Source organism: Polypterus senegalus, chromosome 1, assembly GCF_016835505.1.
Source record: "Polypterus senegalus isolate Bchr_013 chromosome 1, ASM1683550v1, whole genome shotgun sequence".
Classification (NCBI taxonomy): Eukaryota; Metazoa; Chordata; class Cladistia; order Polypteriformes; family Polypteridae; genus Polypterus; species Polypterus senegalus.
This window is the reverse complement of record NC_053154.1, coordinates 333,825,165-333,849,860: the sequence shown is the minus strand read 5'-3', so window position 1 is coordinate 333,849,860 and position 24,696 is coordinate 333,825,165. Positions and strand designations below refer to the sequence as shown.

Genomic DNA, 24,696 nt, shown 5'->3' with positions numbered 1-24,696 from the left:
TAAGTGGGGGGGGGCATCAGCACTGGAATGGAGGGCACCCTTCACATTAGGGCTGTAGGTCTAGGACCACCGGGTGACAGAAGGGGTAGTGTCCATATGCATGTCCATGCACTGCAGGGGGGTGTGTGGTCTGTCACCGAGTCTCAATTGAGCGATGGCCCACTGCTACAGGTAAAGCCCCCCCACTCCACCATCACTGACCTCCTCTCCTGATGCAACACTCTCCCACTCAGGTATACAATGGAGAGTTTGGCTCGTTTCCACTCCAGAGGCCAGTATTGGGGGTGTCGACCTGAAAAATAAAAGGAGATAAGCAGGTGATGGTGAGGCCATCAGGGGACACTTACCCTGTGGTCTGTGTGTAAATCCCAGTGACGGGGACAATGAAATGTGAAACTGACGCTGTCCTTCTGATGAGATGTCAGGCTGAGGTCCTGACTTCCTGTGGTCATACAAGATCCATGGGCATCTTTTGAAAAAAATAGGGGAGACCCCGATGTCCTGACTAAATGACCCACCATGATCACATCCATTCTGCCCCCAATCATCTCCTGTCCCTTACTGGCTATCTATCTCTGCCACTCCTGCACCACCTAATAGTGTGGTTAGGGCACCAGCACAAGAATGGCCGCCATTACATCACCCAGAGGTGGATGTTGCAAATTGGGGGGGGCGGATAAAGAAGTGGACCACCCCATCTACTTTGAATATTTAGAAAAACACCTTATAAATGTAATGCATTATTTTATCAATTATAAATATAATGAATTATTTAATCAATTAGTGTTAATGTGTTCCTTGTATTCTCTGAGTGGAACCTCCACCCTAGAGGCGGGGAGACTGTGAGGTCTCCTGTGAAGCACCGCCCACTTGTCTTCTGCAGGAGGCGGAGTCCTTCAGAGAGCCGCTGAGTGTTGCTGGAGTGTAGAATTGGGAGGCTTGTCTTCCTTTGATCTTCAGAATTTGGATTTCGGAGTTTGGAATGCGCGTTGGGACGTGTCTGCTTTGGAGTGTCCTTTGGACAGACCCCTTATGCCTTCAAGTTTTGTGAAATGCAAATAAGTTCTCTTACTTTTATAAGGATTCTGAATTGGATTTGTCTTATCGTGCCAGAGCTTGACAGTCATCCTCTCCCTTGACTGACATTTTCCCAATATTAAAGTGTATATTTGGAACTTTTCAAAAGCCAGGCCCCCTTTTTTAGGCCTGAAGCCTGCCTGTGGTAGTTGGGGGCTGGCTGCCTGGCGTAAGGCCATCATTGGGCAGGCTCATGAATGTCCTGGCCCATTATGGTGGTCTTTCTCAAAGGCTTTTCCACTCTGCTGGTGTCCCCAGTTGACAACACTGGGCATGTCTGAGGACGGCTCACCTTCTTGGTTCAGATTTAGAGACCACCCTGTCTGTCTGTCCAGTTCTTTGTTTCTCAGATTTGTCGTCGTCTTCTGTGGACGCTGCTATGCGTTACCCTTTGCTTATGTGTGTGTTGTGTTCTCTTGTTGTTTTTATTAAATTATTATTTTCAATCTTTTTAATTATTACTGTTGGTTGTGTTTATTATTCTGTAATTATTTACTGTCCAGGGTGGCACAGTGGCGCAGTTGGTAGCGCTGCTGCCTCACAGTTAGGAGACCCATCTGGGTTCGCTTCCTGGTTCCTCCATGTGTGGAGTTTGCATGTTCTCCCCGTGTCCGTGTGGGTTTCCTCCCACAATCCAAAGACATGCAGGTTAGGTGCATTGGTGATCCTAAATTGTCCCTAGTGTGTGCTTGGTGTGTGTGTGTGCCCTGTGGTGGGCTGGTGCCCTGCCCAGGTTTGTGTCCTGCCTTGCGCCCTGTGTTGGCTGGGATTGGCTCCAGCAGACCCCCGTGACCCTGTAGTTAGGATATATAGCGGGTTGAATAATGGATGGGTCAAGTCAGGATGGCTGAGTGGACTAAGGCGGCGGTGGGTTGGCGCCCTGCCCGGGATTGGTTACTGCCTTGCGCCCTGTGTTGGCTGGGATTGGCTCCAGCAGACCCCCGTGACCCTGTGTTTGGTTCAACGGGTTGGAAGATGGATGGATGGATGGATGGATTTAGTGTCCAGCCCTTGTGTTCTGTGGCTGGAGCCCCTCAAGAGGCGGGGTCACTATGACATCACGCCTGAGGGACCACACCCCCCTTATCACTGAAGGCTGCAGAAGTTCGCCGTCGTCTCGTTTTCACTTCGGTTTCTTGCTTTGTCTTACAGGTGGGACGTGTCAGCCTTTTGGCTTTTCTTTTACTTGTCGTTTTTCTTTCTGTGCCTCCTTTTGCTTTCTTGTAGTAAACTCTTCCATTATAAAGTTTGTGTGAATCGTCGTAGTGTTGTCATCTTCGGTTTTTGGGGACTTTTTTACTTCTGCAATTGGATTTTGGAATTTGCCATATATGTATTGGGACTTGTTTGCTTTGGACTGCCCTTTTCGGCAGATCATCTATGCCTTCTATTGTGTTGACAGTGTGATGGACGGCTGGGGATCCTGCTCAGCTGGGATGCCCTTTTGAAGAGAAGACTGGGGGAAGGGATAAATGACCAGCAGTACCTCCCCCAGGACACGAGAGGGCAGCCCCCCTGGTTCACAGCTTATCCATGCCAACCATCAGAGGGCACCTGGACAGCTCTGGAATCAGGGCATGAAGTACTTCTGTCACACCTGGAAGTGCTGCTGGATGTCAATCGGGAGACAGCTGGTGCACTTCCGGGGGCAGTCGGGAGGAGGTGGACGAAGCTTAGAGGAGTGGAGTGGAGGAGGAAGAACGAAAGAGAAGAAGACGACGAAAAGAACTGTATGGTGGTGACTGAGGCACTGTGTTGTGTGTAGGAACTAAAAGAGAGAACAAACGTGTGTGTCTTGGGACATTTGGTGTCCGTGTCTGTCTGTGTCTGGGGTTCACAACATTTATATATATTCCCCTACTTTTGCAAATAATCCTTTTCATCAAGCCAGAGGTTGACAGTAATCTTCTCCCTTGAAGGGCATTGTTGTGCATTTTATGAATATAAAAGATTATTTAGAACTTTCAAAACGCCAGCCGAAGCCTGCCTGTGGTTGTTGGGGGGCTGGCTGCCTGGGGTGAGGCCATCTCAAGGCAGGTTAGTGAAGGTCCTGGCTTGGTTTGTGGGTCCTTGTTTGAAAGTCTTACCCCCTTTTCACTGTGTTTGTGTGTCGCCACTTCACAACGCTGTGTTTGTCTGCCCCTGGTGGGGGGGCTCACCATCTTGTTTCAGGTCAAGAGGAGACCCCGTCCTGTCATTTGTGCATTTGGCTTCCCATCTCTGTCTGATTCCCGTGAGTGTGTTTAAGAGGGCCTCACCTTCTTTCTCCCTGGGCTCCTGTTTAAAGTATTTCCTTTATCCTCTTTGTGTTCATTGTTTTCCGTTGCTTTTTTTATAATCTTGTTTTGTTCATTTATTATGAAACGGCTGTTCATCCTGTAATGATTAATTAGAACATTAGAACACTCTAGGCGAGGACAGGCCATTCAGCCCAGCAAAGCTCGCCAGTCCTATCCACTTGTTTCCTCCAAAATAACATCAAGTCGAGTTTTGAAAGTCCCTAACGTCTTACTGTCTACCACACTACTTGGTAACTTATTCCAAGTGTCTATCGTTCTTTGTGTAAAGAAAAACTTCCTAATGTTTGTGCGAAATTTACCCTTAACAAGTTTCCAACTGTGTCCCCGTGTTCTTGATGAGCTCATTTTAAAATACAAGTCTCGATCCACTGTACTAATTCCCTTCATAATTTTAAACACTTCAATCATGTCACCTCTTAATCTTCTTTTGCTTAAACTGTAAAGGCTCAGCTCTTTTAATCTTTCCTCATAATTCAACCCCTGTAGACCTGGAATCAGCCTAGTCGCTCTTCTCTGGACCTTTTCTAGTGCTGCTATGTCCTTTTGTAGCCTGGAGACCAAAACTGCACACAGTACTCAAGATGAGGCCTCACCAGTGCATTATAAAGGTTGAGCATAACCTCCTTGGACTTGTACTCCACAGATCGTGCTATATAACCTAACATTCTGTTAGCCTTCTTAATGGCTTCTGAACACTGTTTGGAAGTTGATAGCTTAGAGTCCACTATGACTCCTAAATCCTTCTCATAAGGTGTACTCTCGATTTTCGACCCCATTGTGTATTCAAACCTAATATTTTTACTTCCTATGTGTAATACTTTACATTTACTGACATTAAATTTCATCTGCCACAAATCTGCCCAAGCCTGTATGCTATCCAAGTCCTTCTGTAATGATATAACGGATTCCAAATTATCTGCTAATCCACCTATCTTGGTATCATCTGCAAACTTAACCAGCTTGTTACTTATATTCCTATCTAAATCATTTATATATATTAAAATAGCAGCGGCCCTAGCACTGACCCCTGTGGAACACCACTCTTAACATCGCCAGTTCTGATGAGGTTCCTCGCACCATCACCCTCTGCTTCCTGTGTCTGAGCCAATTCTGCACCCATCTAAAAACATCACCCTGAATTCCCACTTCTTTTAACTTGATGCCCAACCTCTCATGTGGCACCTTATCAAATGCTTTCTGAAAGTCCAGATAAATAATATCATAAGCTCCACTTTGATCGTATCCTTTTGTTGCCTCCTCATAGAATTCCAACATGTTAGTAAAACACGACCTCCCTCTTCTGAACCCATGCTGACTGTTCAGAATAACTCCTGTCCTTGTCATGTGTTGCTCAATCTTATCCTTAATAATTCCTTCCATTAATTTTCCTGTGATGCTTGTTAAGCTTACTGGCCTATAGTTGCTTGGATCTGCCCTGTCACCCTTTTTATATAATGGGATGATATTTGCCATTTTCCAGTCCTTTGGAATCTCTCCAGTGCACAGTGACTTCCTAAAAATATGTGTCAAGGGTTTATATATGTACTCACTAGCCTCCTTAAGAACACGAGGATAAATATTATCTGGGCCTGGTGATTTGTTTGATTTCATCTTATTTAATCTGAGCAGCACTTCTCCTCTACAATTTCCAAATCCCTCAGTACCTCCTTAGTAGTTGTTTACCTCTGGCAGGTTATCCACTTGCTCACTTGTAAACACCTCAGAAAAATGTAAGTTTAGGGCATCTGCTATTTCATTGTCTGTATCTTTTAATTCCCCTTTACTATTCCTGATGAACTTGACCTCCTCCTTAACTGTTCTTTTACTACTAAAATACTGAAAGAATCTCTTGGGGTCTTCTTTCGCCTTATCTGCTATATTCCTCTCCAACTGTCTTTTAGCCTCTCTGATATCCTTCTTAATGGTTGCCCTCATGTTCTCATACGCTCTACGTTCTCTTTGCAGTCATTAGTCTTATATGCCTTATACAGCAGTTTTTCCTTTGCAACTTCTTTTTAAATCTTTATTAATCCATCGTGGAGTTTTTTAGTTTCCTATTACTTCCAAATTTAGGTCTGTATCTGTCCTGCATTACATTTTTAAACCTGTTCCACTGCTCCTCGACTGTCTCCACATTTAAAAGCTTATCCCAGTCTATCCTACTTAGACTTTGTCGCATCTGCTCAAAATTAGCCCTACTAAAGTTCAACTTAACAATTTTAGTCTTTGCATCTGTACAAAATACTGAGAATTGTATTACATTATGGTCACTTGACCCTAGTGGTTCAATCACCTCTACACCCTCAATTCTATCCTGATTATTACAGAATACTAAATCCAGATAGGCTTCACCCCTTGTTGGTGCTTTAACATGCTGTGTTAAAAACAGTCGCTGATTACTTCTAAAACTCCTGCTCTTGTGCTCCTCCATCTGTAAGGTTATCCCAGTTAATATTTGGATAATTAAAGTCCCCATGACTATAATATCCCCTGTAAACTTGCCTTTTGATATTACTAAAAGATGTGTGTTGAAATTACTGTCTGAATTGGGTGGTCTATAACACACTCCTAAAATGAGACCTTTTCCCTAATATTTTCCAGGCGAAGCCACATGTCCTCACTAAGATGGGGCTCATCATCCAACTGAAGATGACTTACATTTAATTCCTGTTTGGCATAAACAGCAACCCCACCTCCTTTTCTGTTCTGTCTATCCTTCCTAAAAATGTGTATCCCTCTATGTTACACTCATCCCCATCTTTGTTATTTAGCCAGGTTTCCGTTATTGCTATAATATCATAATTGTGCTCTGCTACATACAACTCCAACTCACTTACCTTATTTTTGATACTTCTAGCATTAAGGCAAGCTATTTTTAATGTGTTAATCCTTCTATCTTTACGTGTTTGCTTAAAATTTACATTACTATGCATTTTTATTTCTACACCATTGTTTGTTCTTCCATGTATAGATCTAAATCTGGCCTGTCCTAAACTCCCTGCCCCCCCTAGTTTAAACAATCCTCGACTAGCCTACACATACGCCTCCCCAATACATTGGTGCCCCTCCGGTTCAGATGTAACCCGTCACGGCGAACAGGTCCCATCTGTTCCAAAAGGAGTCCCAATGCCCCATAAACCTATACCCTTCTACCCTGCACCAAGATTTGAGCCACGCGTTAAGCCTTCTAATCTCCTCAATCTTACCTGGACTGGCGCGTGGCACAGGCAGAACTTCGGAGAAGACTACCTTGTCAGTTCTGCTCCTCAGCTTGGTACCTAACTCTTTGAATTTGGATCGCAGAACTGACAGACTACCCTTATGTATGTCATTTGTTCCAACGTGGACAATGACAACTGGATCCACCCCCGCTCTGGCCAAGAGCCTATCCACCCTTCCAGGGAGGTCTCCCACCTGTGCTCCCGGAAGGCAACACACCGTAGACCCTCTCTCTCTGGAGCACACCTGCGCTTCAATCCCCCTAATGATTGAGTCCCCAACTATCACTACCTCTCTCTTTTTGGGAACTGGTTTTGAGGTGGCCCGTTGGGGCTCCTCAACCCTGCCTACCACCTCAGAATTATCAGAGTCACCGTCCAGCTCCGCCAGGACATGATAACGGTTAGACACTTCTAATTCTGGGGTTGATGCCCCCGGACAGTGTGCACCTTACGCCTTGCGACCGTGACCCACCTATTCCTACCTGTCTGGTCTGGAATCTCCTCCCGCCACCTTAGGGGTGCACACTATCTCTCTAAAGGACACCTGGGCCAAGTCCGCCAATTCTCTATTACAACGCAGGTCAGCCAACTCCTCCTCCAGTTCAGCGACCCTGAGCTTGAGGTGCCGGATCAGCTGGCATCTCTTGCAGATGTAGCCCTCATAGACAACTGGCTCTTCCATGGAGCAAACAAATTTCAAAAAATCTGAGGCCTTCAGAAAAGACAGGCCAGAATCCTAAGTGGACTGCCCCAGAAATAGGTCTCACCCTAGGGGAGCCTGACCCTAGGAAATGAGGAGGCTTTAGGCCTGTCTAGGCCTCAAAGTGGAGAGCAGGCTTTTAAAGTGCAAAAGGCAGTCTGAATTATCCCAAAATATCGCTGTTAAGTGAGAGAGGCAAGTCCCACAAGGATCTTTATAAGAAAAATGGTAAAATATCTTAAAAAAATAAAATCAAAAAAGGAGGCAAAAGGGCATTCCCTAAAATGCAGTCCTCAGCAAACGACTCCCAACACAGAAACAGAAATCAGAAGCCTTAAACCGTAAGCAGAAGACACAAAAACCAGCAAATCATCAAGTCAGCACGCACATTCACAATGAACCACAGGGGACTTTATTGGGCTGAGGGCAGTCCCTCAATGGTGATGGACAGGTGGCTCCTCCCTCGTGGGGACCCACCCACAAAATGCACTGAACATTAGTGGATTAATTGTCACATAGAGAAACAGCAAAAACGCTAAAGAGAGTAAAACTGAGGAGATATCACCTCAGTAGAACAACGTTATAAAAAACAGCGATGAAGAATACAGAAAAGAAGACAAAGCAGACTGGAGACACAAACTCTTCATCTTCATCTCTGGAGGCTCCTCATCGCCCTGTGAACATCTCAGGATGGCTGCCTTCCCTTCTCTCGATTGTCCCGCTCTCATCTCCTTTTTGTTCTTTCACATTGGGTTCTCCCTCGTCATCGTCGTCTTCTTCAGAGTCTGTTAAAGTTGCCCCTTCTTTCCGTCCCTTCCTTTGCCTTCAGAGCCCCCCACCCTCTGCTTGCCCACTGTGGTGCTCCTTGCCACCCAGGATGCCCCAGTGCCCGTAGCCTCCCCTCAGCTGCCTGCCTGTTTTTTGCCCCTTCAGTTTTTTGACCTGCTCTTATTTGTCGTCGGCAGGTTTTCGGCGGACGTGCCCAGCCTGGAGGTCCTGGCCAGCGAGATCGAGGCCCTCAAGCAGCACCTGTCCCAGATCAAATCGCCGGCCGTGCTGTGCCACAACGACCTGCTGTGTAAAAACATCATCTACAACGAGGCGCAAGGTGGGTGGAAGGTCGGGCCGCCATTTCTGCCTTAAACTGCCAGCGTTTCAAGGAAGTCTCCTCTGATTGATTGATTGGCACGCGGGCCACAGCGTATCATTAACGGACGAGGCGCTGGGCCGGCAAGGATGGTAGCTTCCATTATGACGATGTTTTATAGAAGCGGCTGGCGGCTGCACCTTTAACCCTGACGGTAGCACAAGTGGACTCTGCGAAGATGATAGTGGCACTCAGATTCAGAACACGGCCCCCATGGCATGTGATTAGGTGTCATTTGAAGTAATCGACACGGGTAGAAATCATCGCAATCCAGGGACGTCGAAATTGCAGTCGGCATCTCGGCGAGGAAACTTCACAGGGCCCTGCTTGGCTCACCATGGACTTGTGGGTTCAACTCAAGTGTGCAGTTGGCATGGCCTCCCTGGGTACATGTGGGTCTCCCTCTGGGCTCAGATGGGCCTCCTTACTTTTATTTCATGTGATTCACTCAGGGGCACATCAGAGGTGGGATTTGAACACGAGCCCGGTGCCTTAGCCACTGAGACACACTGCCTGACTGCAGACTGGCACTCTATCCAGAGCCGCTGCCAGCTTTGAGCCCAGTGCTGTTAGGGTAGGCTCCAGCTTTGGTTAGATGGCACACGTTGTGAAGGGCAGATTTTTATTAAATTTGGAAACCAGTGCCCCTGTTTAAGGTTTGATGGACTTGCCCCGCTAATATGACTGAGATATGCCATCCGAGGCCCTGAAGGGTGGGCATGTGGTCTAAATGACTCAGGCAGACCACTTAACCCCGTGCCCTCGGACTGAATGGTGTAATGCCTACATGTGACTATTCCCCCACACCCCCTAGAAGAGGCCTACCAACTCATGGCCAGTAAGGACCACCCAGTTTGCTGTGGTGCTTGTCATCCTCCACGTGTTGCCATAGGGAATACCAAGAAGTAGGTGAACTGGTGGCATTGGGTGACAACCGTGACATTGAACCCTTGGTGAGTGCCACACCGGGCCACTTTCTGTGAGGGTCTGCCTTGACCTGGTGATTCACAGCCCTGTGGTGGTCCTGCAGTGACAATTGACTTCCTCTTGCTGGGCAGTTCTTCATGAAGATGAGTGCTCCTCACAAGGGGGCACATGGGTGGTCCACTCCCAACGTTTGTCTGGGCACTCTTGGCTTTGTTAGGGTGACCACAGCATTAAAGTAGAATTGGGCAGAATAACAACAACAACAACATTTATTTCTAGAGCACATTTTCATACAAACAGTAAGTAGCTCAAAGTGCTTTACATAATAAAGAATAGAAAAATAAATAAAAAAAAATAAATCAACATTAATTAACATCGAATAAGAGTAAGGTCCGATGGCCAGGGGGACAGAAAAAACAAAAAAACTCCAGACGGCTGGAGAAAAAATAAAATCTGTAGGGGGTCCAGACCATGAGACCACCCTGACCAGTCCCCTCTGGACATTCTACCTAACATAAATGAAACAGTCCTTGATGGATTTAGGGCTCTCATGGACGGACTTGATGATGATGGTCACGTAGACTTCTGGCTTTCAGTCCATCAATGTTGGAGCATCATGAAGCTTTGAGTAGGTGGAGGTGGCGCAGACCGGAAAAAGAAACAAAAAAGAGAGTAGGGGTCAGTACGGAGTTTAGAGCCACCATGAATAGTTATTATGAAGAATTGAACATACAGAGTATCAGGATTAAGTGAAAGTGAAGTTATGAGAAGGCCATGTTACAGTAATGTGTTCTCAGCAGTGTTTTAAACTGCTCTACTGTATCAGCCTGGTGAATTCCTATTGGCAGGCTATTCCAGATTTGAGGTGCATAACAGCAGAAGGCCGCCTGCCCGCCTCACCACTTCTTTTAAGTTTAGCTTTTGGAATTCTAAGGAGACACTCATTTGAGGATCTGAGGTTACAATTTGAAATATAACGTGTCAGACATTCCGATATATAAGATGGGGCGAGATTATTTAAGGCTTTATAAACCATAAGCAGAATTTTAAAGTCAATCCTGAATGACACAGGTGACCAGTGTAGTGACATCAAAACTGGAGTAATGTGTTCGGATTTTCTTTTCCTAGTTAGGATTCTAGCAGCTGCATTCTGCACTCATTGCAAGTGATTTATATCTTTTTTTGGTGGTCCTGAGAGGAGTGCGTTACAGTAATCTAGTCGACTGAAAACAAACGCGTGAACTAATTTCTCAGCATCTTTCAGTGATATCAGAGGTCTAACTTTACTTCTGTTTCTTAAGTGAAAAAATGCTGTCCTAGTGATCTGATTAATATGTGATTTAAAATTCAGATTACAGTCAACGGTCACCCGTAAGCTTTTTACCTCCGTCTTGACTTTTAATCCTAATGTATCCAGTTTATTTCTAACAGCCTCATTGTATCCATTATTGCCAATCACTAAGATTTCAGTTTTCTCTTTATTTAGTTTGAGAAAATTACTATTCATCCATTCAGAGATACAAGTCAGACATTGCGTTAGTGAATCGAGAGAGTCGGGGTCATCAGGTGCTATTGATAAGTACAGCTGTGTGTCATCAGCATAGCTGTGGTAGCTCACGTTGTAACCTGAGATAATCTGACCTAACGGCAGCATGTAGATTGAGAAGAGCAGCGGACCCAGGATAGAGCCTTGTGGACCACCATATTGGATATCATGCGTCTTTGAGTTGTGATTACCACAACTCACAAAGAATTTTCTCCCTGCCAGGTAGGATTCAAACCAATTTAAGACCCTGCCAGAGAGGCCCACCCATTGACTAAGGCGATTTCTAAGAATGCTGTGATCAATGGTGTCAAATGCAGCACTCAGATCTAAGAGGATGAGAACAGATAAATGGCCTCTGTCTGCATTTACCCGCAAGTCATTTACTACTTTAACGAGTGCAGTTTCTGTGCTGTGATTTGTTCTAAAACCCGACTGAAATTTATCAAGAATAGCAGGTTTATTGAGGTGGTCATTTAGCTGCATAATGACGGCCTTCTCCAGAACTTTACTTAAGAAAGGCAGGTTAGAAATGGGTCTAAAATAGAATAGAATTCATTACACTACAATGCAACCTAATTATAATGTAATATAATACGGGGGGCTTCTAATGGGTGGGGCCTCAACTTCTGACGTATTACTGTCTTAATAATGCAGCAGTCCAAAGGTCACAGTGATCCTGGATAAACGTACAGATGAACTGGTGGGCTGTGACATCAGTGAGCAAGATGGGGCAACCTGTCACATGTCTGCTGGTGGCACGGCACAAACTGAGTCATCTTTTGGCAATCGGGTCATTTCAAAGGGACTTTGGCCACCTCAGTCCCTGGATCTGTCACCTCTGGATGTCTTCCCGTGGGGACCACTGAAAGGAAAAGTGTGCCAGACCAGGCCTCGCCCCCTGGGACGATTACAGCGAAATGTTAAAAAAGGGAAATTACTGTCATCACCCCTACGATGCCCGCGCGATACCCCTTTGCCAATCTGTTTGCAAGAACAAGGCGACCGTTTCTAACACTGAATGTGATTGGCTCATTTACACATCTATCAAGGGATGTGCTGCATTGATTTTGTTTCTGTCACTTCATTATTACCTGAGTATCGCATCATAGCTCGAGGCCCCGCCCACTAGAATCTCCCTGTATAATATAATATAATATAATATAATATAATATAATATAATATAATATAATATAATGGGTTTCTTAAAAGTCATAGGCCCTTGCTTTGATATGCATTGCAAGAGGAGGGCGTCCACCATGAACAGCAGACCTCATAGTCAGAAGGCCAGTCGTCTCCAGGGGTTCTCCTTGACTAAGATGGATGGGTCAGGTGAGGACACGTAAGTCATGAGGGGCGCCACCAGAGCAGACATCTTCCCAGTTACAATATGACCGTCCTGTTAACTGTCCTCGTACTTCCGAGGCACCCTGTGATATGATAGATGACGACGTCACATAATACAATTGAGGAGAATCGGCCTGTGGCCAGTGGTTAGAAAAAGGTCACCGTCCACTTGGCATGTCATCAGAGGTGACTAAAGGAGGATGGCATCAGCAAGGGCATGCTACAACATCCCCAAACTTTGGAAGGGACTCGGGGTGGGGGGCATTTAACTCACCAAACTGGTGAACCCAGAAAATGTTAAACTGGCAGAGGGGATGCCAGAGAGAACAGGAATGAACTGTGATGGATGACCACCCTCCCCACGCTGTCCTGGGACTGTCCCTGCCTTGGGCCCAGTGAATCCTGGGATAGGCTCCTACTGCCCCCCAAAATCTGCTCTGGATAAGCCAGTAGGGACAATGAATAGCACAGCATATTAGAACAGAAGATAGTGGGATATAAGAATCAAACTAAATGGAAGATCACATCAGACTGAGCAGAACAGAAGATTACAGAATACAACAGAGAGAGCTACAGAACAGGACAAAATATAATATAATATAATATAATATAATATAATATAATACAAACCGGATTCCAAAAAAGTTGGGACACTGTACAAATCGTGAATAAAAACTGAATGCAATGATGTGGAGGTGCCAACTTCTAATATTTTATTCAGAATAGAACAGAAATCACAGAACAAAAGTTTAAACTGAGAAAATGTATCATTTTAAGGGAAAAATATGTTGATTCAGAATTTCATGGTGTCAACAAATCCCAAAAAAGTTGGGACAAGGCCATTTTCACCACTGTGTGGCATCTCCCCTTCTTCTTACAACACTCAACAGACGTCTGGGGACCGAGGAGACCAGTTTCTCAAGTTTAGAAATAGGAATGCTCTCCCATTCTTGTCTAATACAGGCCTCTAACTGTTCAATCGTCTTGGGCCTTCTTTGTCGCACCTTCCTCTTTATGATGCGCCAAATGTTCTCTATAGGTGAAAGATCTGGACTGCAGACTGGCCATTTCAGTACCCGGATCCTTCTCCTACGCAGCCATGATGTTGTGATTGATGCAGAATGTGGTCTGGCATTATCTTGTTGAAAAATGCAGAGATGACGTCTGGATGGGAGCATATGTTGTTCTAGAACCTGAATATATTGTTCTGCATTGATGGTGCCTTTCCAGACATGCAAGCTGCCCATGCCACACGCACTCATGCAACCCCATACCATCAGAGATGCAGGCTTCTGAACTGGCGTTGATAACAACTTGGGTTGTCCTTGTCCTCTTTGGTCCGGATGACATGGCGTCCCAGATTTCCAAAAAGAACTTCGAATCGTGACTCGTCCTGACCACAGAACAGTCTTCCATTTTGCCACACTCCATTTTAAATGATCCCTGGCCCAGTGACAACGCCTGAGCTTGTGGATCTTGCTTAGAAATGGCTTCTTCTTTGCACTGTAGAGTTTCAGCTGGCAACGGCGGATGGCACGGTGGATTGTGTTCACTGACAATGGTTTCTGGAAGTATTCCTGAGCCCATTCTGTGATTTCCTTTACAGTAGCATTCCTGTTTGTGGTGCAGTGTCGTTTAAGGGCCCGGAGATCACGGGCATCCAGTATGGTTTTACGGCCTTGACCCTTACGCACAGAGATTGTTCCAGATTCTCTGAATCTTCGGATGATGTTATGCACAGTTGATGATGCAATTTTTCACTGGGTAACACCTTTCTGATACTGCTCCGCTATCTTTCTGCGCAACATTGTGGGAATTGGTGATCCTCTACCCATCTTGGCTTCTGAGAGACACTGCCACTCTGAGAAGCTCTTTTTAGATAGATAGATAGATAGATAGATAGATAGATAGATAGATAGATAGATAGATACTTTATTAATCCCAAGGGGAAATTCACATAATCCAGCAGCAGTATACTGATACAAAGAAACAATATTAAATTAAATAGTAATAAAAATGAAAAGAATTAAAATAAAATTAATGTTCGCATTTACCCCCCTGGTGGAATTGAAGAGTCGCATAGTGTGGGGTCTCCTCAGTCTGTCCCTGAAGCTACTCCTCTGTCTGGAGATGATCCTGTTCAGTGGATGCAGTGGATTCTTCATGATTGACAGGAGTTTCCTTAATGCCCGTCGCTCTGCCACAGATGTCAAACTGTCCAACTTTACTCCTACAATAGAGCCTGCCTTCCTCACCAGTTTGTCCAGGCGTGAGGCGTCTTTCATCTTTATGCTGCCACCCCAGCACACCACCGCGTAAAAGAGGGTACTCGCCACAACCGTCTGATAGAACATCTGGAGCATCTTATTACAGATGTTGAAGGATGCCAACCTTCTAATGAAGTATAGTCGGCTCTGTCCTCTCTTACATAGAGCATCAGTATTGGCAGTCCAGTCCAATTTGTCATCCAGCTGCACTCCCAGATATTTATAGGTCTGCACCCTCTGCACACAGTCACCTCTGATGATCACGGGGTCCATGAGGGGCCTGGGCCTCCTAAAATCCACCACCAGCTCCTTGGTCTTGCTGGTGTTAAGGTGTAAGTGGTTTGAGTCGCACCATTTAACAAAGTCCTTGATTAACTTTCTGTACTCCTCCTCCTGCCCACTCCTGATGCAGCCCACAATAGCAGTGTCATCAGTGAACTTTTGCACGTGGCAGGACTCCGAGTCATATTGGAAGTCTGATGTATGTTGATTGAACAGGACCGGAGAAAGTACAGTTCTCTGCGGTGCCCCTGTATTGCTGCACACAATGTCAGACCTGCAGTTCCCAAGCTGCACATATTGAGGTCTGTCTGTAAGATAGTCCACAATCCATGTCACCAGGTGTGAGTCTACTCCCATCTCAGTCAGCTTATCCCTAAGGAGCAGAGGTTGGATGGTGTTGAAGGCGCTAGAGAAGTCCACAAACATAATTCTTACAGCACCACTGCCTCTGTCCAGGTGGGAGAGGGATCGGTGTAGCATATAGATGATGGCATCCTCCGCTCCCACCTTCTCCTGGTATGCGAACTGCAGAGGGTCGAGGGCGTGACGGACCTGTGGCCTCAGGTGGTGAAGCAGCAGCCGCTCCATGGTCTTCATCACATGTGACGTCAGAGCGACAGGCCGGAAGTCATTCAGCTCACTAGGATGTGATACCTTTGGGACAGGAGTGATACAAGATGTTTTCCAAAGCCTTGGGACTCTCCCCTGTTCCAGGCTCAGGTTGAAGATGCGCTGTAGAGGACTCCCCAGTTCCAATGCACAGGCCTTCAGCAATCGTGGCGATACACCATCTGGACCCGCTGCTTTGCTGGCACAAAGTCTCCTGAGCTCTCTGCTCACCTGGGCTGCTGTAATTGTGGGTGGGGATGCTGGTATCAGTAGAAGAATGGGTGGAGGATGCAGTACTCCGAGGTGAGAGTGGGTTACTGTGATCAAACCTATTAAAGAAGTTGTTCATTTGGTTTGCTTTCTCCACGTCTGCCTCGATGGCGGCACCCCACTTCGATCTGCAGCCAGTGATAATCTTCATCCCATCCCACACTTCCTTCATACTGTTTTTCTGCAACTTCTGCTCCAGCTTTCTCCTGTACTGCTCTTTCGCCGCCCTGAGCTGGACTCGGAGTTCCTTCTGCACACACTTGAGCTCATGCTGATCACCGCCTTTAAAAGCCCTTTTCTTCTGGTTCAAAAGGCCCTTGATGTCACTTGTGATCCATGACTTGTTAGCATAGCAGCGTACTGTTCTTACTGGAACTACAATGTCCATACAGAAGTTGATGTAATCAGTAGTGCAGTCAACAGCCTCCTCAATGTTCTCACTATGTGACCCAAGCAGTATATCCCAGTCTGTAGTTCCAGTCTCTCACAGCCTGCTCTGCCTCAGGGGACCACCTCCTGAATGAGCGTGTAGTTGTAGGTAGCGCCCACACTCTTGGTTTGTATTGAGGCTGAAGCAGAACCAGGTTATGATCTGCTTTCCCAAGCGCAGGCAGCGGGGTGGCGCTGTATGCGTCTTTAACGTTTGCATACAGTAGGTCGATAGTCCTGTTTCCCTGAGTGTTACAATCCACATACTGGGAGAAGGCAGGTAATGTTTTGTCCAGCGTCACATGGTTAAAGTCTCCAGCGATTAGCACAAGTGCCTCAGGGTGCTGTGTTTGTAACTTAGCAACTGCGGAATCGATGACGTCACTCGCTATCTCCGCGTTCGCTTGAGGGGGGATGTAAACAATAACAACAATCACGTGTCTGAACTCTCTGGGCAAGTAATATATACATATATATATTATACCCAGTCATGTTGCCAATTGACCTAATTAGTGTTTATTGGTCTTCCAGCTCTTCGTTATGCTCAAATTTACTTTTTCCAGCCTCTTATTGCTACTTGTCCCAACTTTTTTGGGATTTGTTGGCACCGTGAAATTTTGAATCAACATATTTTTCCTTTGAAATGATACATTTACTCGGATTAAACCTTTGATCTGTCATCTACGTTCTATCACAAATAAAATATTGACATTTGCCATCTCCACATCATTGCATTCAGTTTTTATTCACAATTTGTTTAGTGTCCCAACTTTTTTGGAATCCGGTTTGTATAATATAATATAATATAATATAATATAATATAATATAATATAATATAATATAATATAATATAATATAATATAATATAATAATCTTCATTTGGATCTTGATCTTTGTTTGTCCGCGAATGAATTAGAAGAAGAAGCACTAGATGGCAGTAGAGAGACAGCTAAAACACAGGCATTGCATTAAGAATCTCCTCCAGGCTTATACTACTGAAGACTGCAGTACGCCAGTCACACCTCAAAACACAGACATTCAAACTAAACAAATTGTTGTGCTTTAAATTAACTAAAGAGATCTTCATTCAGATCTTGATCTTTGTTTGTCTGCGACTTCCACGCATGCGTAGACCACCTTCCAGTTTAGTACGTTGTTCTTACTCATGAAAGGGGTGGTGGACAGTGTTACGCTGGTTAGCTCCTGAGGCCTGCTTAGAGAATGAGATTGGTGAAGATAAAAGGTACGTGCCTACGTAACATATGAATGAAAGAAAGACAGTCGGTACAATGAATGACAACGTAACAGCACGTTCTGGAAATTATTATTGTTACGTTGTAGCCGGCGAGTGCTGCGCGTCTCACAGTTGTACCTTGCCTTGCTCACATGTCAGTGAAGTGATCCGTATTTATGCTTTAAAGAGCCTGGATACCTATGTGTCCCCCTTTTATAACCATTGCTCCGTGTATATTGCCTTATTCTTTGGATTGCCACAAATCAACCTGCGAGATTGGAGAAAGGTTGAGAAGACATCGTGAGAGGAAATGACAGCGTCGTGAAAATGAGACGGACTGTGAACAGACAGAAGCAGAAATGCTCCTACACCACCACATAATTACTATTCGGACAGTGATTCCCAGTAGGCCGTTCCTATCGAATCAAAATCCAAGGGTTTTCTTTTGTAATTTTGTTTCCCTTATAATAAATCATAATGCTGTGCGACGAAGAGCCCAGTTCACGACTGGCAGCCGCGTTTAAACAGGGAGCCCTTCACAGACAACTTTAACACACGCAACGTAGTGGGGCGCACATGGCTAGTAATGTAATATAATATATAAGAGCCAAATACCACTGACTAACTCATCATGAAATCTCCCGAACCATGAGGACTTGGGACTTAGAATTTGGAGTGTAGGTTATCCTTGACCCATAGGTGCTCACTAAGAAAAGGTTTTAAAATCTTGTAGTTTTTTGAATGTCTGTCTGCTTTTCACAAGAGAACTACTTAACAGATTTAGATCAAGTTTTCTCTATAATTTGCTTTATTCCGGTTGGTTTTGCAACTTCTCTCATTGCGATATATTCACGCTAATCTGAGAGAGAGGCTATGGGCCAGGGGGAGGGGGAAGAGTGATGTCAGGAGTGGGCGGGGCCCTCCTCACTGTCCTGTTTTACTAATACGCGGGCGAAGCCACGTGGGATGGCGAGTATAATATAATAATAGAATAGAGGACATAATATAATCTATACTAATAAAAGGCAAAGCCCTCACTGACTCACTCACTGACTCATCACTCATCACTAATTCTCCAACTTCCCGTGTAGGTAGAAGGCTGACATTTCGCAGGCTCATTCCTTACAGCTTACTTACAAAAGTTGGGCTTCATTTCAAAACTCTATGTATAACAGTCAACAACATCCGCCATGTTGAACTTTCTTATTTATGGCCCCATCTTCATGAAATTTGGTAGGCGGCTTCCCTGCGCTAACCGAAACCAATGTACGTACTTATTTCGGTGGTATGACGCCACTGTCGGCTGCCATATTGAACTTTTCAACGGTCTTTGTTACTTATGGTCCCATCTACAAGAAATTTGGTACGCGGGTTCTCAACGCTAACTGAATCCTACTTACGTACATATATACGTCCATAGCCTGCAGCTCGGTCACCGTGTGAGGTGGCGTTGGGTCCCCCATCTCAACGCCTCCCACGTTGTTGGCTGCCTGCCTTTATAAGGCCGTCTCGCTCAGGTCTCTACATTCCCTTCCTTGCTTCGCCATGTGATTCACTTCTCCCTGCTGATAACTACAGCCTTTTTATTTAATCCACGGCTTCTCCGCTGTTTTATTGTTCATTTATTATGATTATAGTTATTGTGTAGGTATTTTAGACTTACTTTACATTGTTCAGGTCCCCATTTCCTTTATCATTCCAACTGTACCCCCATTAACATGTCTATCGAGGTGATCACCATCGATCAAAGAACTGTCACTTACTGAGTGGTTTCCATGCCCGGAGATGCCGCCTGCCTTTTCCATTCTCTGTGTTACATATTGCACGGCCATATCAGGCTCACTCTTGATATCCATTGTGTCTTATGTATTGAATGACTGGGACAGGTTCAAGGTGTGGACTGATGACGGTACAGGAGATAATTAGACTACACAGGAGCACTAGAAGAGTCAAATGCTTAAGCCCTTCACCTGTGGATCTGCATGTGAGTTGATGGCTGCCGCTGAATTGTTCGGTTGTCACTTTCAAGTGTACTGAAATGGCCAAATATTTTACACCTTTGGAGAACCACCAATGCCTCTTAAACATCTTAGATTCACAGGTGACGATTTGAATGGTGGACACTTTGATGTTTATGAATGTTTAAACTCTCAAAAGCTGGATGTGATTTTATCGATGAAACTGGTTGTATGCTTACAACGCTTGACAGATGCCGAATGTCACTTCAACACAAGTCCTACAAATACTGTCGTAATTGAAACAAACCATGAAACTCAAACCGATTACGACAGCAGCAATCCAAGCTGTGAGATTTGAGACAAGATTACTGTTCACATGGCCGACTGTACGTTACACGCTCAAGAGTAAGCTCAGCGCACAGCTTGGTCAGATTACAACCGGAGGGCCGAACTGACAACGTGGTATACAAAGAGATCTTTAACAAATTATTATTGGGATATTTTCACTCAGTTTAAAAAGGTTTACTTTTCTTCTTAATAAAAATTTTAAGGCAGTACTTCGGCGCTGCGAAGCGAGGGTATATTGCTAGTAGAATATAATACAACAGGACATAGTAGAATAGAATAAAATAGAGGATAAGACATAATTGAATAGAACAGAATAGAATAGAATAGAATAGAGGACATAATAGAATAGAATAGAATAGAATAAAATAGAATAGAATAGAATAGAGGACATAATAGAATAGAATAGAATAGAATAAAATATAATAGAATAGAGGACATAATAGAATAGAATAGAATAGAATAAAATATAATAGAATAGAGGACATAATAGAATAGAATAGAATAGAATAGAGGACATAATAGAATAGAATAGAATAGAATAGAATAGAATAGAGGACATAATAGTATAGAATAGAATAGAATAGAATAGAGGACATAATAGTATAGAATAGAATAGAATAGAATAGAGGACATAATAGTATAGAATAGAATAGAATAAAATAAAATAGAATAGAGGACATAATAGAATAGAATAAAATAGAATAGAATAGAGGACATAATAGTATAGAATAGAATAAAATAGAATAGAGGACATAATAGAATAGAATAAAATAGAATAGAATAGAGGACATAATAGAATAGAATAGACATAATAGAATAGAATAGAATAGAATAAAATAAAATAGAGGACATAATAGAATAGAATAGAGGATAGGACATAATAGAATAGAATATAGGACAGGACATAATATAATATAATATAATATAATACAACAGTGCATAATATAATAGAAGAGAACGGAATAGAAGAAAATAGATACACATAATAGAACATAATCAAATATAACATAATCTATATATATAAAATTATTTTCACATTTGAAACAGAAACTACATATGACCACAGAACATATTATAATACAGGAGCTAATCAATTCGTTTGTGGACGCCATTTTTATATCATCTTTATGAATTGTTAGTATTTGTGTGCCAGTTACTTCACTGATATTGAAAACAAGTAAACACAAACACGCTGATCTACCCCATAGAAGTGCGCCCCGCGTCGCCCTTTCCCAGCCCACCTCTCTGGACTCCAGTGCTGAGCCGACTGCCGCCAGACGCGTTCTGACTGAGAAGTTTTATTTATTCGTCCACGTGACTGTCGCGGAAACTGCCACTTTGTAACTTTTTTTTAATTGGCAGTACTTGATAGTAGAAGAGATGAAGAAAACAGCTTTGCGTCTTTCTACTTTTTAACTGCGCCGAACTGTAGACAAATGTGAAGACGAGACCACCTTCAGCGGCAAGGGGTCGTGACAACAAAGTGGACGCTCGGAGGTACGGAATGTCGAGCTGCTCCACGGGGTCGAGAGCTTTGCAGTTTCAGGCGACGTCCTCTCTTCTCGCAGTGTTTGTGACACCTCAAGTGCCCCGTCGGCTCCTTGGACAGTGGAAATCTTTACGAATGAGTGTGATCAGCGCCATCAAAGCGTGACTCTCTTGGTAAATTGCGCTTCACGGCTACTTACTGTCCCTTAAAGTGATTTTGAATCACTAAAACTCCACAACATCCAAGGTTGTTTTTGTGATGAAGTCCTTTAAGAAGATGGAGGGTTTACATCTAAGAAACTTCATGTGAAGTATTGGACTTGGGAATTGTTTGGACCTTCTGCCCGTTAAGCACAGAACAGCAGCGTCCACATTTCTCAGAATAATTTTTCTCTTAAATCACAGGCATGTAATGCAAGGTTGCCAGGCAGAAATTTGCAGGATCGCATAGAAAATGTAATTTCTATACCACAGCGGTCGTGTGGCGCCTTTCACAAGGGATCTGCTACCGAGAGACGATCCAAATACAGTGGTGTGAAAAACTATTTGCCCCCTTGCTGATTTCTTATTCTTTTGCATGTTTGTCACACAAAATGTTTCTGATCATCAAACACATTTAACCATTAGTCAAATATAACACAAGTAAACACAAAATGCAGTTTTTAAATGATGGTTTTATTATTTAGGGAGAAAAAAATCCAAACCTACATGGCCCTGTGTGAAAAAGTAATTGCCCCCTGAACCTAATAACTGGTTGGGCCACCCTTAGCAGCAATAACTGCAATCAAGCGTTTGCGATAACTTGCAATGAGTCTTTTACAGCCATCTGGAGGAATTTTGGCCCACTCATCTTTGCAGAATTGTTGTAATTCAGCTTTATTTGAGGGTTTTCTAGCATGAAGCGCCTTTTTAAGGTCATGCAGGTCATAGCATCTCAATTGGATTCAGGTCAGGACTTTGACTAGGCCACTCCAAAGTCTTCATTTTGTTTTTCTTCAGCAATTCAGAGGTGGATTTGCTGGTGTGTTTTGGGTCATTGTCCTGTTGCAGCACCCAAGATCGCTTCAGCTTGAGTTGACGAACAGATGGCCGGACATTCTCCTTCAGGATTTTTGGTAGACAGTAGAATTCATGGTTCCATCTATCACAGCAAGCCTTCCAGGTCCTGAAGCAGCAAAACAACCCCAGACCATCACACTACCACCACCATATTTTACTGTTGGTATGATGTTCTTTTTCTGAAACGCTGTGTTCCTTTTACGCCAGATGTAACGGGACATTTGCCTTCCAAAAGTTCAACTTTTGTCTCATCAGTCCACAAGGTATTTTCCCAAAAGTCTTGGCAATCATTGAGATGTTTCTTAGCAAAATTGAGACGAGCCCTAATGTTCTTTTGATTAACAGTGGTTTGCGTCTTGGAAATCAGCCATGCAGGCCGTTTTTGCCCAGTCTCTTTCTTATGGTGGAGTCGTGAACACTGACCTTAATTGAGGCAAGTGAGGCCTGCAGTTCTTTAGACGTTGTCCTGGGGTCTTTTGTGACCTCTCGGATGAGTCATCTCTGCGCTCTTGGGGTAATTTTGGTCGGCCGGCCACTCCTGGGAAGGTTCACCACTGTTCCATGTTTTTGCCATTTGTGGATAATGGCTCTCACTGTGGTTCACTGGAGTCCCAAAGCTTTAGAAATGGCTTTATAACCTTTACCAGACTGATAGATCTCAATTACTTCTGTTCTCATTTGTTCCTGAATTTCTTTGGATCTTGGCATGATGTCTAGCTTTTGAGGTGCTTTTGGTCTACTTCTCTGTGTCAGGCAGCTCCTATTGAAGTGATGTCTTGATTGAAACAGGTGTGGCAGTAATCAGGAAATTGAACTCGGGTGTGATACACCACAGGTAGGTGATTTTTTAACAAGGGGGCAATTACTTTTTCACACAGGGCCATGTAGGTTTGGATTTTTTTCTCCCTAAATAGTAAAAAACATCATTTAAAAACTGCATTTTGTGTTTACTTGTGTTATATTTGACTAATGGTTAAATGTGTTTGATGATCAGAAACATTTTGTGTGACAAACATGCAAAAGAATAAGAAATCAGGAAGGGGGCAAATAGTTTTTCACACCACTGTACATTTAAGGTGCTGTCAGTGCTACTTACCTGTTGTGTTATAGCGCCTTTAAAGTGTACTCCAGTCCTGCTTAATGTATCTTTACTTCTTACATGTTAATGTTTTACTGTTTAATAATTTATATACTACATTTAATTTTTTTCACTTGCACTCAGTGAGAGAAGCCACTGGGTAATCAGCTAATAATGAATAGAACAGAATGGGATGTGACACACTGTAATATAACAGAACAGAGCATAATAGAATTTAATGGAAGAGAAGAGAATAACACAGAATAAAATGGAATTTAAGATAATGAGACATAATCGAATCGATTGAACCCCACGGAGTAAGCTGTATGTTATAACATAATGGAGTTGATTGGAATCGGGTAGAGTGGAATAGAAAATGGGCGGGCGGGCATCCTGTCCGGGTGGTGTTCCTGCCTTGATTGCCACCTGGCCCCCCCGCGGGTTGTCTGGTAATAACACATCATAGAGTCGGAGAGACCCTAAGTGCGATGGCCTGGCGCCCCCTCCAGGTGATCTTCCAGCCTTGCACCCGAGTTTGCTGGGTTTGGCTCCACCTGCCCTGGACAAGCAGGTTAGGAAGGTGGATAACACAAGAAGTGAACAGAACAGAATAAAACATAACGTAATATAATAGAAAAGAACACGGCGAAACCGTGGATGGAATATCAAAACATTTAAAATAAGTTACATAATAGAATAGAAAGCATAATAATCTAAAGTAATAACACAGAATGTAACATCACATCATAGAATCCAACACAGTATAATATAAGGTAATATAATATAGCAGAATGGAATATAACATAAATTAACAATTAAACAGCCTTGAACACAATGTAACATAATCGTTAAATTATCATATAATACAACATAACATAATGGAATAGCACATAATGTTTAATATGAACAGAATGCATCATAAAATAACAAACATAATTCAGTATAAAGTAGCACAATGTAACTTAAACAATAAAATGCATTGTAATTTAATGGAGTGGAAGATACTGTACTGTCATTTAATGTTCCATAATGTAACACAATAGGACAGCACACAACAGAACACAATGAGATGGAATGCTAAATTATAATATAATATAACAATGTAATGAAATCGAACATAAAAATGACAGAACAGAGCGTAAAGTGGTCTGCTCACCAGTAAGTACTACAGAATACAGTGTGTGGCCCGGACTGGGACACAGTTGAATGACCAGGTGTCAGATGGACTCGTGATGGACGAGGGGCACTCGCCTCCATTTGTCCCCCGCTGAGCTCCAGAGGCTCAAAGAGACGACTCTCTGCTGCCCCCAACAGGAGGCTGCTGGTCACTTCTTGAACTCGCCCAAGACCCCGGCCTCCTCATCTAATAGCCAGTCGCTCCCAACTTCCTTTGAGCCCCTCGCCAGACCGTC

General features: G+C 43.8%; 1 protein-coding gene across 2 annotated transcripts in view; it reads left to right on the top strand.

Annotated features, from left to right (window-relative positions):
- LOC120516800 (ethanolamine kinase 1-like) overlaps positions 1 to 24,696 on the top strand; it is a 200,984-nt gene that overhangs the window by 124,875 nt on the left and 51,413 nt on the right. For both annotated transcript variants that reach the window (XM_039738744.1, XM_039738754.1), the window contains exon 4: positions 8,264 to 8,406. In XM_039738744.1, the coding sequence (XP_039594678.1) occupies positions 8,264 to 8,406 (143 nt within the window). The remainder of the gene's footprint in view (positions 1 to 8,263; positions 8,407 to 24,696) is intronic.